This window comes from Ctenocephalides felis, unplaced genomic scaffold, assembly GCF_003426905.1.
Source record: "Ctenocephalides felis isolate EL2017-DRISC unplaced genomic scaffold, ASM342690v1 CF-g0.4_SCAFFOLD_00845, whole genome shotgun sequence".
Classification (NCBI taxonomy): Eukaryota; Metazoa; Arthropoda; class Insecta; order Siphonaptera; family Pulicidae; genus Ctenocephalides; species Ctenocephalides felis.
Genome location: NW_020536999.1, coordinates 91,464,814 through 91,481,336, shown reverse-complemented (window position 1 = coordinate 91,481,336; position 16,523 = coordinate 91,464,814). Strand labels below are relative to the sequence as shown.

The 16,523-nt window shown below is 30.9% G+C and overlaps 3 protein-coding genes across 3 annotated transcripts; all 3 read left to right on the top strand.

Annotated features, from left to right (window-relative positions):
• Positions 1-3,375: 3,375 nt before the first annotated feature.
• On the top strand, positions 3,376-5,069 carry LOC113363220. Its single transcript, XM_026605705.1, has 6 exons — positions 3,376-3,602; positions 3,672-3,750; positions 3,830-3,972; positions 4,055-4,211; positions 4,278-4,490; positions 4,554-5,069. The coding sequence occupies exons 1-6, from the start codon at positions 3,484-3,486 to the stop codon at positions 4,755-4,757; spliced, it is 915 nt and encodes a 304-aa protein (XP_026461490.1). The 5' UTR covers positions 3,376-3,483; the 3' UTR covers positions 4,758-5,069.
• Positions 5,070-7,300: 2,231 nt separating this feature from the next.
• LOC113363015 lies at positions 7,301-9,845 on the top strand. The gene is made up of 11 exons (XM_026605506.1): positions 7,301-7,431; positions 7,520-7,618; positions 7,932-8,054; positions 8,167-8,244; positions 8,307-8,406; positions 8,584-8,688; positions 8,778-8,905; positions 8,998-9,119; positions 9,375-9,430; positions 9,497-9,565; positions 9,619-9,845. The coding sequence occupies exons 2-11, from the start codon at positions 7,556-7,558 to the stop codon at positions 9,843-9,845; spliced, it is 1,071 nt and encodes a 356-aa protein (XP_026461291.1). The 5' UTR covers positions 7,301-7,431; positions 7,520-7,555.
• Positions 9,846-10,109: 264 nt separating this feature from the next.
• On the top strand, positions 10,110-12,351 carry LOC113363685. The gene is made up of 5 exons (XM_026606161.1): positions 10,110-10,261; positions 10,369-10,604; positions 10,938-11,121; positions 11,232-11,299; positions 12,314-12,351. The coding sequence occupies exons 1-4, from the start codon at positions 10,137-10,139 to the stop codon at positions 11,272-11,274; spliced, it is 588 nt and encodes a 195-aa protein (XP_026461946.1). The 5' UTR covers positions 10,110-10,136; the 3' UTR covers positions 11,275-11,299; positions 12,314-12,351.
• The last annotated feature ends 4,172 nt before the right edge of the window (positions 12,352-16,523 follow it).

The following is a 16,523-nucleotide window of genomic DNA, read 5'->3' as shown; positions in this document are numbered from 1 at the left end:
TTTAATTCTATTGTAGGGTTCACTGAATTAGATTAGGACTTCAGCCTGACATCAAAATAGCTACAAGAGTCTTGTAGCATGTAACATCTGATTATTAGAACTTAACTCATAGTATGCATGTATATATATAATATATTATATATATATATATATAATAAATGCTAGCATATGTATAGTAATGTAATAAACTTAAGTTCAGTCCGATATTTTTGCCTATTTTTATCTTTAAGTGATCTGATTTACTTTTTCTAACAATGATTAACATAGGTAATAAGGAACACAATTAAAACCATCTATTTTATTCATCAATATTTATTCAAAATTATACACATACTATTTACAATATAAAGCATGTCACAGGAAACATGTAATAATAATATAGAATAAATATAATATATAGAATAATATAACTAATATAGAATAAATATAAACATTGAAATTAAACATAAAAAAGAGAAAAAAATTGCATTTTGAAGAAATGATTAGCCAAACCAAAGTTCAAACCGAACAATAAATGAAACTGAATTTAAAATTAAATGGAAGTATGGACAGAAACCTTGTTATATACTCCACCAACCGAAAAACCGTATTTTTTGTAGAAGTTATTAATAAACAAAAATGTATTTAGTTTATAATCATACAAGTCAATTAAAAATTTACCCTTGATATGTTCTTTCAGGTTCTTATCTAACGAAATAAATTTTATATCTTGACTGTGTCCCACATGTGTCTTCCAAAATTCAACATGAAATGTTCCATTGTGATTAATAGTACAACCAATCCTTGATGGGCAAGCATATCCGGTTTTGTTGCTCGTTTTAGTAAACAAGCGTACAGTGGGTTTTTGGTCATTTGTATATGACCTGTGGCAATCGAAATAAATTGTCTTGTCATCAGTTTTTGATTTATATCCTGAATTGCATTTTACATAATGCGAAAACTCTTTCCGCTCTATGTCCGTTTCCACAATTCAAAATCTACAAAGTCAAAAATGTAGGTAATTGTGTAATTGGGGTTATAAATTATGAGAGAGAAGACTTCAAACCTTTAATTTTGAAACACAAACTGTTCATAATCAATTGTAGTTTTGTGATAAACTCAATATGATCGTATAAACCTGTGTACCTAGAAAAAACAGAGGAGCAGGGAGGGAGTGGACATCTTATTCTGGATTTCCTTGATGGTGTACCTACAAAAATGATTTATATGTAACACAATAATAAATAAATGAATGTACATATATAAAAGCACTACATACCTGTAAAATTTTCCTTAGTACTGATTGGGGAACAGGGAATGGGAGGCGTGTGAATTTGAACTTGAATAGAGGAAGTGCAAGGATGCGGCAATAAACTTACGGGGATGTTTGTGAAGAGGATCTGATGTGGGTGAAAGTAAATTGTAAGGTGATGTCAAACATGTAGTAGTATATGAGGTGGGTAAAGAAGGATGCTTTATATTTGTTTTAGTGGAGGAGGAAAGGTGTGTAATGTCTTCAAAAGATACCGAAGAAGATTGGGCAGGTGAAGGGTTAGGGATATTATTATGAACTTGGCTCACATGACGAGTTAATAAATATTTAAATTTAAAGTTTTAAGGCAGAAAGCACACGCATTGGGATAAACAGCTCTTGGCTCTTTGTCATGTTTTGTCTTATGTGGCGATACAAGGAGCTACGAGCTGTGAATGGAATCTGACACTCGGTACAGAAAAAGTCGCTGTCCATGTTGCTACATAAGTAAAGTGATAAGTGAAATATAAAATAAAAGTAATGAAGGTAATAAAACGTAAAGAAAATTAGAAGCTAAAAAGTAAATGTATAATGAGTAAAATCTAAAAATAAGCTTATAAAATAGAATGTAACCTAATGTAAATGAGCAAAATCTAAAAATAAGCTTATAAAATAGAATGTGACCTAAAGTGAAATAAAAGTAAGTATCTAAATAGTAAAAATATGAAACGAAAAATAAACTTACGCAAGCTAAGTAAAAATCTAAAAAAACACGTAACTAAACTAAAGAGAAACTTACGCAATCTAAGTAAAAAATCCTAAAAAACACTTATTGTAACTATGAAATATAAAAAATAAGCATGAATTATAATAAGAAGCTTACTAATAGAGCAAAAAAGCAACGCAAGGAAAGCGATCCAGAGCAAAAAAACGAAAACCGAACCGAAATATGTGAAAAAAACTGTTATAAACAGAATTAGAAATAGCAACAGAACGAAAGAATTCTAATTACACGAAAAGAAAAAGCAGAAAAATAATAAAACGCTTACTTGAAACGAAACCGACGCGACGCTATACCATCACAAAAATGAGAAAAGAACGCGGGACTAAATATTCCACGAAATGACAGGTTATGCCATACATAAAAGAAGAGTTATGCCTATCCCGGAGCCAACTTCAGAGCGTAGGTGCTTTTTAAACGTCAAAACCCATGTCATGTATCAGAATAGTGGCTCCTATAATATCCACTGGAAATCGTGTAGATTAATTTTAATGATGAATGAAATCTTTATTTTTTAACTAAACTGTTGACAATTTCATCATGTCAAGAAGCCTGGACAAAGGACAAAGTTACCAGGTCAATGGACACTTTTTTTTGTTTTTTAATCTATACTTTCAAATAGATATGTGGGTGATATTTCAAAGACATCGTTCGGCTTGCGTAGGCATGAAAGTACACCTTTTGCAGAATGACGTAAGCTCATTTATATCATATGAATATATAATATATATATTATATATATATATTATATATATATATAAATAAATGTGTTTGCCATAATATTTCAAAAGACAAAAAAGTTGACAGACGTAGATGAGAACAATTTCGCAATTAATTTTAATGCCGAATCGTAAATGGTGACTGTGACCAAATTAGGGCATCGCCAAATACGTATTATGTCTGATGTGCCGAATTTGAAATCACTCAATTTATAAATACATGTTAGATTTCTTTGTTCGAGATTTCTACAAACATATTCTAAAGATTTTTTGCACAAATTTTACACTTTTCTGCTGATTACAAAGAAATGGGTTGGCAGATTTACGTGCAAAACTGAGAAACCCTAGTCCTTATCGAGTTACATCAAACGGCGATAAAGGTCAAAAATAGGCTCACATACACACACAATACTTTTACAAATTTGGTCTCATTCGGTTCAGAATTACTTGAAACGTCGTTGAAAATTAGCCAATCGGTTTTCTGGCGAAAACAAACTTCTCCTTTGGTAAGTTAAATTAGATAAACCTCAACTCTTCCTGATTAAGGTAAAATTTCACTTACATTGCAATAGTTTTTCCCAAGCCTTCAGTGCTATACTTATACAAATCCATACTAATTTAATCTATCTTTCTCCCAGGATGATGGCGCAGTAGAGTACTTCAACACGATAGTTGTCCAACCTCATCTGAAACTTGTGACAGGACTGGGCAAGGCTTACCATGTCCGTTGTCGGTACAGGTCCCGTGAACGAATGTCAGTTCTGCCCAACCCTGCACGAGATGACTCCAATTCTGGTAAAGACAGCAAGGAGCAGCAGCCTGGTTACAGCAGATCGCAGCAGGGACGGTCTTTGGGACACCACCAAGTCAAGTGAGTTATAATTGATATATGAGAAATATTGTTCAAGAATTTTCTCATCTTTATCTAATTTTTTTGCAGTGTGGTGCCCCATTCACCAGAACTTCCAATGCCAGCGTGCACCATGCAGGTTTTTGCAGGAGACCCAGCCAAAAAAGAGGTACACCAAAATCTTCTACCTACTTAACATCATGTTTTATGGGTAATTTCAAATATTTTAATGATATTTTATAATACAGGTCGCGCAGAATGTTAAAATAGGTGACATGCTGACGTTGGTTGTGGAATTGGACAAACAAGATTTGTACGGATTCAAAATTACTGATTGTTCTGTTCGAGATGGATTGGGATGGGCTGAACAGAAATTGATCGACTCAGAAGGGTAATAAAGGATGCATGTATTATTATACATAATATAATCATGAAAGTGTCAATTTCAATGGTAAATTTTTGTTTTTTTTTAGTTGTTCAACAGATGATGATATTATGGGCACTTTTCAATACAGCGCAGGACAATCAAGAGCTGAGGCTAAATTTGCAGCACACAAATTTCCTTACACTGCCTCTGTCTATTATCAATGCAATGCAAGACTTTGCCTCAGGGAAAATAATGGATGTCAGGTAAAACCTTACATACTACCACTTACCTAAATGGTCCACAATCAATCTTTTATATGTCTTCATCAGCTTCCAACATGTGACGACCTTCAAAGGGTGAGAAGAGCATCATCAACAGAAGATGACAAGGCAGAGGGTCCCATAACAGCCAGCAAGCAACAGCAAAACCCTGATGACATCGAAGATGGGGCTCCTGCCACTATTCAAGTTTACAGTGGACTTTATGTAAACGAAGGTGCAGATTTAGCAGGATCTCTAGAAGATGATGTATATAGAGAAAAAGTAATTAAAACTAGCAGTTAAAATTAATATTTGTACAATTTTAAACAAAACCTATTTTTATAGTCTCCAGAAGATGCTCTATGCGTCCCACAGCGAGCCTTTGCCGTGGGTGTTGCTGTGGCTGGTCTATTGCTAATGTTAGCAGTTCTGGCAGCTATCTTAGTTCTTCTGGCAAGACGAAGAACACGAGGAAAGAACAGTGGGACATCTTCATCATCTGTTTACAGTGGACCTTACACAAACACTGCTTATTCACACAGCAGCTAGATGGATAGATGTAACTTTAATTTTGCAATTGATTACAGGATGAATGAAATGGTTGATTGAAAGAAGGATGAATCGATAAATCACTTTACGGCCATATGATGGTTTTATATACATATAGTCTTTGTTATAAAAAGTACATCTTCAACAGTATCGAAATTTCTAATTCTTGAGCATGTGAATTTTTTTATAATTAATCAAGAATTATATAGGGTGCCCTAAAACTTATGAGCATGAATTTGTTGCTCTATAAGAACATGGTGATATTTTTTATGTGCTTATATGTGTAAAAGGCTATTGAATAGCTTCAAGGTCCGTCCAACATTATAATATATATATATATATATATATATATATATATTTAAATGTATATTGGTTATTATAATACTGCCATCTTTTTACAATTAGATTATTAACTTTTGTCTTTCGTACTACTTCTATATCTGTTTTTAAAAACTTCTTTTAGTATAATATTTTCTTCTAGTCTTTTGAATTTGTTTTCTTAAATTAAATTTTCCTAAATATATTAAATTTAATTAAAATCATGCAATTCCATAATTTTGGTGTTTAACCAATTTAGACTTAAATTATTAGTGATATTTTTATTATTTTATATACAAACACACATATATTCATAATTGTGTGTGTGTTTATGTATTAATACCCTTAGTCATTGCTTTAAATATCAAAATTATTCCGAGTTCATCTAAAATTGATGTAAAATAGTTTAATTAATATAAATTTAAGTTAGATGTATAATATGAGATATTATTAGCCAACGAATAACAATTTGAACAAAAGACATTAATTCTCAGTTGTTGACTGCTAATATCGAGGGATGTCCATTCACTGCAAAATATCTTTTTGTGTTTTCAAGTGCAATTCGATCATCCCTGAATTCTGTTTACTAAATGGGGTGGAGGGTACTATTAATAAACCTTATAGTTAAACAAAAAATAGAATAGCGATAAATTGGCTTCCAATTTATTTTATATTTTTAATCTTTGTGCCAAAACTAGTACAAGTTATTCAAAAGGCACCAGTTTCTACTTCTCTGTATTACATTAGACTCTTGTTTTCAACTATCTATTTTAAACATGTTCTTCTATGAAATCTTTACTTATGAACAATAAATGTATTTGTTTGTTCAATTAGTTTGCTTTATTTTCTTTTGAGTTTCTTTATTTTGTTAATATATTCCAACCTTTTCAAGCCTCACAAAATACTGCCTCTTGGAACGATAATGATTGACTAAAAATATTGATCAAATTATTTCTTAATCTTAATGTTGACGAATTTTTTTGTATAATTTGAGACATAATCTGCAGTGCTAACTGTACTAATCATTGTCTCATAATAAATTTGAATGTACTTACATTTGTAAATGTTTAACGAATTTGATTAATTCTTTTGTTTGACACTTGTCATAGTATTGTTTTGAAATGTTGATAATATTGTTAAAAATCGAATATTATTTTGTACAAAGACATTTATAATGAGGTTCCTATTAATTTTTTACAAAGAATTTGACATCAGATGAATGAGAAATTTGCAATTGGAACATTTCAGTTAAATTTTTGGAAATAGCCATTAAATGTGAGTACATGAATTAAATAAATATATATAATATAAGTTAATATACGTATATATAATATAATAATGTGTAATTAACACTAATTTATACCATTTTAGGCGTCCTTTTCCGTGCTGTTTTAGCATTCTGTATTTTGTAAGTATATTTCACGATTATTTGCAACTGACATGTTTAAACAAACGGCCATTTTTTTCAGTATCGCCAACCTTTAAAATCAAATGCAAAATAATGTTGCATATTATTTTAAAGCTAAATAATATTTTGTACAAATGTATAAATCAGAAAAAGTATCTTTTAATTATTAAAAAATGCAATATATTTTATTATTAGAAACTATTATTAAAATTATTAAAAATCGTTATGACTCTTCTTTTACCTATGATTAGAATGGAGTTGCTGACCTTCGACTGTCATTCGTTATAAAACATACTGATTAAATTATTTTAATTTTAACCGATATTTAAATATATAATATTAATATAATATGAATATAATAATACGAAGATATGTTTAATCGATTTTATGTTTATATTAAAGAATTTTATAAAATATCCTTTTATCCTTTATTCAAGTTGAAAGAGTTATATATGGCAACACTATTTTTACAAAAATGGCGTTACATATTTAAAGATCGAAATTGTGACGTGCTTCGTTAAAAATATCTAATAAGAAGGATCGTCGAGGATTAAAGCATGAGTTTGGATAATAATATATAAAATATTTATAACCATGATTTATAATATCGTGAGGATTACAGAAATCCTTTAGATATAATTATATATGCATGACGATTGTACAACTGTCATTTCGTTCCTCGTTGAGCAAAATTAAAGGATTTTTCAAGGACAATTTTAGATATTTATATACAAATTATGTAGTTCATATATTGCTTAATCAGTTTTGTACTGCCTTTTTAGGAATCATACTATAAATAATATAAATACGCCTTATTATAATTTGAGGTTAGGTTTTGTATACAGATAGATCTACCAGATAATTCAACAATATGTATGAAATGCCATTAATAATGTGGCTTAAAAACCAACAGAGTTTTTGTTTCTATATAATCCTCTTACAATTTAGGTTTGTTTAGCTTGTTGTTAAGTATAAAACAATTAGCTTTATTGCTTCTGTTATATTATATTATATTTGATTCTTCCTCTGCTTTTAGATTTTTGGTTTGATATTACTCGGACTTGGATTGTACATGATTTTGGCCAAAATCAGTCTAATGAATTTGATTAATGTTATGGGAGGCGGAGAGGATTATGTAAATATTATATTGAGAACAATTTTTAGTTAATAGAAAAGGTTTCGTAGAAAATTTGAAATAAGAAAGAAGTAAAGTACTTTAAAAATATCTGATTTGTTAACACATAAAAAACATGAAGAAATGTAAGTTTGAAAAAGAAATTTATATAAATTATACTTTGCACTACTTAAGTACCAAAAATTACTGTTTTTGCTTAAGACATGTAGATATGATTTCATTTTTATTCAGTAAATGTTTTCTAGTTCTTAATATAATATAATGATAAATTTAAGGAAAGTTCGAATGAAACTAATTGCTGATTTTTAAAAAGGTGTACAAGAGGCCTAAAGTAATACAGACTGCTTGTTATTTCATAACGGGTGCAGGAGCGTTAATGCTGTTTTTGAGTTACTGCGTTTACTACGTCTACAGAAAATGCAAGAAATTTAATTTGGTTTGTGCTTTATATAATATAAACAAATTTATTATACTATACATTATTACAATATATACGAGTATTTATAAATTGTTAGCATGAGAATATTTTTTAGTGAAAATCTTTTTAGTTTGGATTTCTTATTGTCACCTCGCTGGCGTTACAATTAGCTGCAGGAATCTTGGTTTTGATGAATATTATAAAAGAGGTATTATAATATATATATATATATATATATATATATATATATATATATATACTTTTATTTAGAGATCACATAACCGTGAAAATGCTGAAGACTTTTTTAAATCGGCTTCTGAAAATTATACAAGTGAAGATATTGGTGAAGCGTATGATGGGGTAATGAAAGGTGATTGTTAAGGCCAAAACTGATTAACAATATTTGCATTAATACAGCATAGACATATCATAAATGGATTCATGGATATACAACTCTAAATGAATTCAGCTTGATCTTTAAAATGAATGTTCATTATTGAACGGTGATAATTTAGTTGTTACTCTAGACTATATTTTACATTTATAGAATTTGGGTGCTGTGGTGCAGCCAATTATCAAGACTTGGCTGTGGGTAACACACTTTTCTTCAGAAAGGCTGAACTAACAATAATAGCAGGAGAAAAAACTATTGGTAAATTTTACATGATTAATATTACAGTAATAGAATTGCAACTATTTTTGGTGTTTCATCTTTTGTTAATAGCTTTATGTGCAATCTAGATTCATTAAATAAAAGAGACGATGCTCAAGAAACTGTTGACAATTCTCAAATACCAGAAGTGTGTTGTAAATCAGGATCAAACTGTACAGAGACTGGACACAATGCAAATAATTCTAATTTCGAGAAGGTGATACAAAAATTATACAACAGAAGTTTTAAGATGTTTCATTTTGATAAATTTCTGAATTTATTATGTGAATTTTATATTGTTTATTCCAGGGCTGTATTGATGAGGTTTTGAATGTTCTGCATTTTCACGAACTAATGCTTCTAATTTTTGGAATCATTTTACCTTTGTTGCTAATAATTTTTTTGCTGTGGGCAAAATTGCGAGGCAGACGGTAAGTATACAAATAAATTAATACTTTTATTATATTATATTAAATAATATCATGTACAATAAGTACAAGACATTAATTGATTTTTTTAAAACAAAACTTATATCATCACAATTTAAAAGTTACTAAATCTGAAATTTTATTGATTAAGCCAATTGAATTATTTACACATTTGGGAAGTTAATAATACTTGCTTTAGTAAATGGAAATGGAATTGCAACTATATAATTATGAAATTTATAAAAAATAATACTATAGCTTATCCAGTTGTTGCAGTCGCTTGAAGAACTTGTGTGGTGGTTATGAGTGCGAATGTAAGTATTCATTAATTTCCACTTGAATTAATTTATCCAATTAATTAAACCTAATATTCTTATTAGCCGAACCAGAAATTGATTTAATTGAAATCAAGCCCATTGCTTCTTCGCTTTGCACAAATACAACACAATGTAGGTCATGATTATAATCTCACAAAAGTTTTCTTTATTATTTACCCTTATAGCCATTCCAGCTCCTCAAGTCAATAATAGTTGTCCACCAGACTACACTTGTGCCAATGTCAATTTAGCTGCAGCAGATTGTGCAGTTCGAGAGAAAGAAAATCAGATCAGATGTGCTCGTTTGCAGATGCTGCTAGAGCAGCAGCTGCATGCACGTGATCAGCTGTTGTGGGATCAGGAACAGATTAGGAGGACGCAGCTTATGAAACAGGATAAACAATTCAGGTAAATTTTATTAATTAAAGATGGAAAGAGATTTGATTTATGGATGGAAAAGATTATGATGTTTATTCTAAAATAAAATAAGCCTTTAATATTATTATTATAAGCCTTTTATAAATATCATAAGTGCTTTAATTTTAAAAATATTAAGAATTTTAAGACAGAAATCAGTTGAATTTTTTTATCTGAATAGCTAAGTATCAATTCTTATTGATTAGGTTGATTATTTACACCGTCTCACAACCAGTTCTTTTTCTAATTTAGATTCAAAGCTCATCAGCTGAACACCCAGCTGGACATGGATAATCGCCAACTTCAGATGGATTTGATTCGAGAAAGGATCCACGATTTGCGTGATAACCAGCATCAGGATTCAATACTAAGGCAACAGATGAAGCAGCTGATGGAAATACAGAAACAAATGTAAGGACCATATATTAATTGTTTTTCCAATATCATAATTAGTTTTATTATTTACAACTTGTCTTAAGGCAAAATTTTACTTACAACCCATTAATTAAATATTCTAGGTTGGAAACTGACCTGGAGGGTTTAAATCCTGAAACGAATTCAAAAAAGCCTGAAAATGAACCTAAAAAGTTATTTGTGTGTCGAATGTCACAAAAAGGTACTGGTTGGCAAGAAGCAGCCAGGAGAGATCACAAGCAAGTCAATATTAAGGAAGAAGAAAATTTCATAGAAAAAATAGATAGTGATTTTCCACAGTGGATCTGGGATCGTGGATGTGGATTTTTTCATGACAGAGGTACACTTGATGTAGCAATAAATGAGATTCTTGTGTATGTCTTTTGCCACAAATAAATTTGACTTTGAAAATTAACTTCCTGATGCATGATCAACTTCCTGATGCATGTAGTGTTGTAGACTATTAACATAATCAATAAGAATTGAGATTTCCATGAGCTATCTTTTAAAAACAAATTTTTGCCCACATACTTTTTTCAAAGCTTATGTCAAACAATTCAGGATGATTTTGAAAACATAAAATTAATGAATTAGCATTTGCTTCCTTTCCTCCTGATGTTAATCATCTCATTATCATTGTTTCAACAAATTTTTTTTTTTTTTCTATTTTAAGGGGCAGTGTTTGAGCTTTTAGTTCGTCTGAGAGCAGGTGAAAATCTTCAGGTGCCTCCAAAATATCTTTTGAGTTCACCAGAAGATTCAGGGACTACTTTGTATCCAGCTAGTTCTGGTGAAACATTTGATAATAATTCTACCAAAAGCTCTAAAACTTGGGACAGCATTTGCTCAATAGTGTTGTAAGTTATTAAAGAAATCATGTTTTTACATATATAAATTAAATTAGATTTTTTCTGTACGAGTGCATAACTTCAATATCAATAATATTAATCCATGAATATTTTTGTAGAGAGGAAGATTTAGAAGTTGCATATGAAAGTACTGGAAATTGAACAAATTTTCAAGAAGATAAGAAATGTAGGTACTGCGCTACTGTTTGTGAATGATATTATGAATGTAATGAATGAGATTCTGTAAAAATTATTTGTTTTATATATAATAATGATTGCAATTGGTATTTTTCAGGCAGTTTACAATATTTTCAAATCTATAATAATTTCAGACAATTTACAACTTTTTCACACAATTTAAAACAGTTTACAACAATTTCAGATAATTTTTAGCATTTTCAGGCAATCTACAAAATTTTCAGATAAATTACAACACTTTCAGACAATTTACAACAATTTTAACATTTTTATACAATCTAGAATATTTTCAAATAAATTACAGCATTTTCAGATAATCTACAGCAATTTTTACCAAATATTTTACATTTTTCTGCAAAAATAATAGTTGCATCCTTGCTATTCAACAAATGGTTTTTAGATTTTTGAAATCGGTTCAGCCATTTTTTAAGAAATTGTTTAGGAATGGCAAATTTATCTACACAAACTTTTACCAATTTCGGTATCAATCGATTTAGAATGACTTAAAACATACAATTATCAATAAATGAAAAACATGTATGGAGAATATTTAGTGTAGTTTTAAAAACAAAATAATGGCAAGTTGAATGTCAACTTTAAATAATATTTAAATGTTATTAATAATAGGGATGTTTAATTTTTCATAATGTATGTAGTGTTTGTGTTCTTCATATACTTTTTTCAGGTAATAAAATGGCATTTTAATAATTAAATAAAAAAATTAAACATTTATAAACAATTCACAATGACATTAATATTTATTGTTTAATTAAAAAGTTCAGTTAAATATGAAACGTTAAATTAATATTGATCCTGGAAAGTAAATTGCAATTTACTTTTACCTATGGGGTTATTGTGAATTGTCTGAAAGTGTTGTAAATTGTCTAGTTATAATTGATATATATTTTTAACAGTATATTGTCTGTATATTTTACAATATCATTATAATTCATATTTATATATATATATATATATATATATATATATATATATATAATTTCAGCTTATAGCCTGTTTTATGGTTGTGCTTTGCATTTGGATAGTGATCGAAGGTGCAGAATTTCTTCGTTTTTTGAATCAAGTAAAAAATGTGGATATAAATGGCGCTAGAGTAAATATTTTAAAAATGGCTCAATCAATTGAGTATTTTTATGTAATTAATGTTGATTTTATTTATATTTCAGAGCGTTACAAATCCTTATTTTATCGAAGATATGGCATATATTTTTCTTGGCTTAGCATTATTTTTGTTTTTTTGGTGCATTTTCGGCTATTTTGCTGCTATCAAGGAATGCATGAAGGTTTTTAAATTGGTAAGCGAAAAAAAAAGAAAAACTTAAAATAAATGATCAAGTCACATTTTACTTGATTCAAATCAATTTAAGAAGAATGAACATTTTATTACCTTCTAATATTATTCTATTTATTTATAGTTTGTCACTGTATTTCTCATTGTGATGGCCTTGCAGTTTCTTGGTGTGGTAATTCTGCTCTTGGGCTTAAGTAGTGTAAGTGATCAGTTTCTTATTGTATCTCCATTTTTTTCTAGTAAAATTTTCTTTTTCAGGAAAATAAATTGCCTGAAGTGATGAAAACGGTTACTGATGATTATAGATATCTGAGAGATCATAAACTCAATAAAACGGTTCCACAAGTCATTCATCCACTCGACCATCTTATGGAATGTGAGTTGATGATAGATCATATATTAACATGAATGCATTACAAATTAATGAAATTCAATAAAAAATATTGAAGTAATCCTTACCAAGCCTAAGTAGAAATGTATGAGAAAGCGCTGTGTCAGTTTCAGGCAATATAACCAGCATACATATCACCTTAGATCAATTTAATCTTAGGTGTTTTTTATTTTTTATCACAAATATAACTTCTTCCTCATAGATTATCAATGTTGCGGCGGTGAAAACTATACAGACTTCAAGGAAAAATCAGAGGAAGTGCAGTCCCATGATCCAGGTTTCTACGATCAATCCTGGTTACCAGAAGCTTGCTGTAAAACTGGACACAATTGCACTATGGCTCATGAAACTGTCGACACAAACGTCGATCGAGTTAGTAATTAATCGGAAATTAACCAATTAATATAATTTTGATGATATTTTATTTCAGCCTTGTTTAGATGCTTTGGATGACTTGATGGAAAATCATAAAACCATTTTGATATCGATTGGGCTTGGTTTATCAACCTTGCAAATTATAATGATGGGCATTGCATTCTGTCTTTGGTGTTACACTAAGGACGAGTAAGTAGTTACTGTATATTGTTGGGCATGATGTGTGAATACTGTGATGTTGTTTATTTTTAAATAGCCGATGCTTGTGTATCATCAAGACAGAAAAGACTAAGGGACCAACTTTTATGGATTGCTTTACAACATCTGCTCATCGCCGGGGTTGCACCAATAGAAGTTGTGCAGGATCAGATGTTTTTTTTCTACCAAAAGGTTAATACTGAACCAGAAATATTGTAGTGGAATGTGATAGGTTCAGAAACATTTTATGACAACATTTATATAAGTACAATTGCACTTATATAAATGTTGTCATAAAATGTTTCTGAATCTACCACATTGATTTATTTTAGTTTGGAATATTTAGTTTGTTTTTTTATAAACAGTGTCTTCAAGTTGTGACTATGGATCATCACACAGAAAGCATTCAGAATACTCAAAACCTCAAATAAGTTCAAATAATAGTTTGAAATATTCACTCTCGAGAACTTTAGGAGGCAGTTCTTACTCTCATATCCAGGTGATACAATATTGAAATGGTATTATTGATTGATGTGCATTTAATTCTTTATCTATTTTCTAGCCTTCCGTACACAGAGTCCAACCAATTCCCAAATCTTCTGCAGTAGAATGTCCACAACAAAGTCGCCTTTCAGTCTCTTGTCCAAGGCAACACATTGCTTCTGGCCAACAAAAACCACCCACTCCATCAACTCTTCAACATCAGCAATTGACAGCACCATTTCCATCATCACTTTCTAATCCATGTTGCACAAACTCAATGAATAGTGAACATAACTTTTACAAGAATGAACATCCTCCTGTGCAACAAACTAGAGTTGTTATAGAGTCTCCACAAGCAGTTTCTGTCAAAGGTAAAATTTTAGCTTAAATAATTTTAATTTAATGAATCAGTTTTATAACATTTTCAGAGAGTCGAAATTCCTGCAAACAACCTGTCCAGTATCATCCTGATTCTTGCCAAAAGACTGCTACCTGCCAACCACTATTACATCAAGCTGCCAGAGGTCAGCCTCGTGCACCATGTCCTCAACCTTGCCCACCATCAGTGGCTTCTTTTGCACATCCAGATCCTGTTGTCTGCAAACCATTTATCCAAGGTGAGGAAAGATCTATAAAGGCAATCAAATTATATTACATTTTCAAATTATTTTCTCAGATACCATTTGCAAGCCAGGGATTGTTACTAATCCATATGTCAGCACAGACAAATGTCCCCCATTGGATGTAGCTATACCAGCCTTGAGGGACAGGTGTCGTCTGCAACGTGAACTTCATGGAAGAGAGATACAATTGTTGTACCAACGAGAACACATGTTGTTAGAACAACAGTTGCATCACAGAGAACAATTGTTGTGGGACCAAGAGCAATTTAGGAGACAGCAGTTGATCAAGAGAGAGCAGCAATTCAGGTGGAATTACTGATCGCCAATAGTTTTATAATTTCAAAATTTGTGTCTTATTTTTTAGATTTAAAGCGCAGCAGCAGAATATGGAGCAGGATTTGCATAATAGAGATGAAGTCATCCGTGGCGATCATGGTGAGATGATCTGGGAAAGAGATATATATCAGCAAAACCAGATTGTTGCCAAGGCAAGACAACAGATGCTCCTGCAAAGAGACATGTTGTATGTTTTGATTTACCTATACTATCATATATCTGTAAACTTTACCTTTTGTTAAAATTAATTTTCTGATCCATTTTTTTCAGGAATAATCAAGAAAATGAAGTCAGTCAACGCAGAGTACAGATCTACGATACATGCTTTAATAACACCATGACTTGTGGACCAGATGTTGAATTATCTGTACCTGAACTCAAACCTAAGGTGAATCAAAGAGGTGTTGGTACCGGCAATGACCTAGATACATCTTCTCGATTACCTGAAATTAAGAGATCGCCATCTGATGATTTACCTATGGAAGATGAAGATGATACAGAGGAAGAAGACGAGAAATCGGCATTTTCAAGTCCATCTGTATCAAACTTACCATCTCAAGAGAAATTACCATCTCATATAAAATATGGTTCTTACTCTGATATGAATTGCTGTTACAGAAACTCTCCTGGACGAGTTGACAGAGGTATTTTCTTGATTTGCTTTATTAAATAATGAATATAAATGTGTAAATATTTCTAGCTCATTGTGCCAGAAATTCTGTGAAGAATCAAGATAAGTTTCGTAATATGAATCGGTAAATAATTAGCTATCACAGTAATATAAACAAATAGTTGTTAAATTCAATTGAATTTTAGAAGAAGGAAGCCTCCTATACCTATCGAACCAATTTTGATCACCTCAGATCCAAAGAATTGTCTCTGTGAATGTCATTCGGAAAGCACTAAGACGTCATCAGCAGATTTTTGTGAATTTTGCGATTGTTCTAGAATCAAGGTAAGGTTGGAATAGAATTAATTTGGAATTCTATTTTCAATTAAGTGTGTTTTGTCTAATGTGAATATAAATGACTTGAAGGGGTCGCGAGTGCAGTCGACGATTTCTGTTGGTGTCGTACGTCAGCATTTTAAGCTGAAGAATCGCCACGCCGGTGATACACCGTAAGTAAAACGATAACTATCTACTTAATATGATGAACATCATTGATCGATATTGTTCTATTTCAATTAGATCACTTTCGTCGCCTGTCGGAACACCGCCACACATAAGAAGAATGCTAATGACTCGAGGAGGCGAGGATTCGGAGTCAGTAAAAGAAGTGAGATTCGACGTTTGTCTTGATCTTATCATATTAAACATATCATTAAAATAATTCTCTTAGTGCTTCTCTGAGACCTCTTTACGTGTCCACCACCGTCGTCGACCTCAAGCGTTACCGCCGCCGCCGCCGTCGTCATCGTCGAGGCCGAGAAGCAGGAGTCATCCGCAGAACAGATCGGACTACAGACAGCAGATTCCCAGCATATTGACTCCACTCAT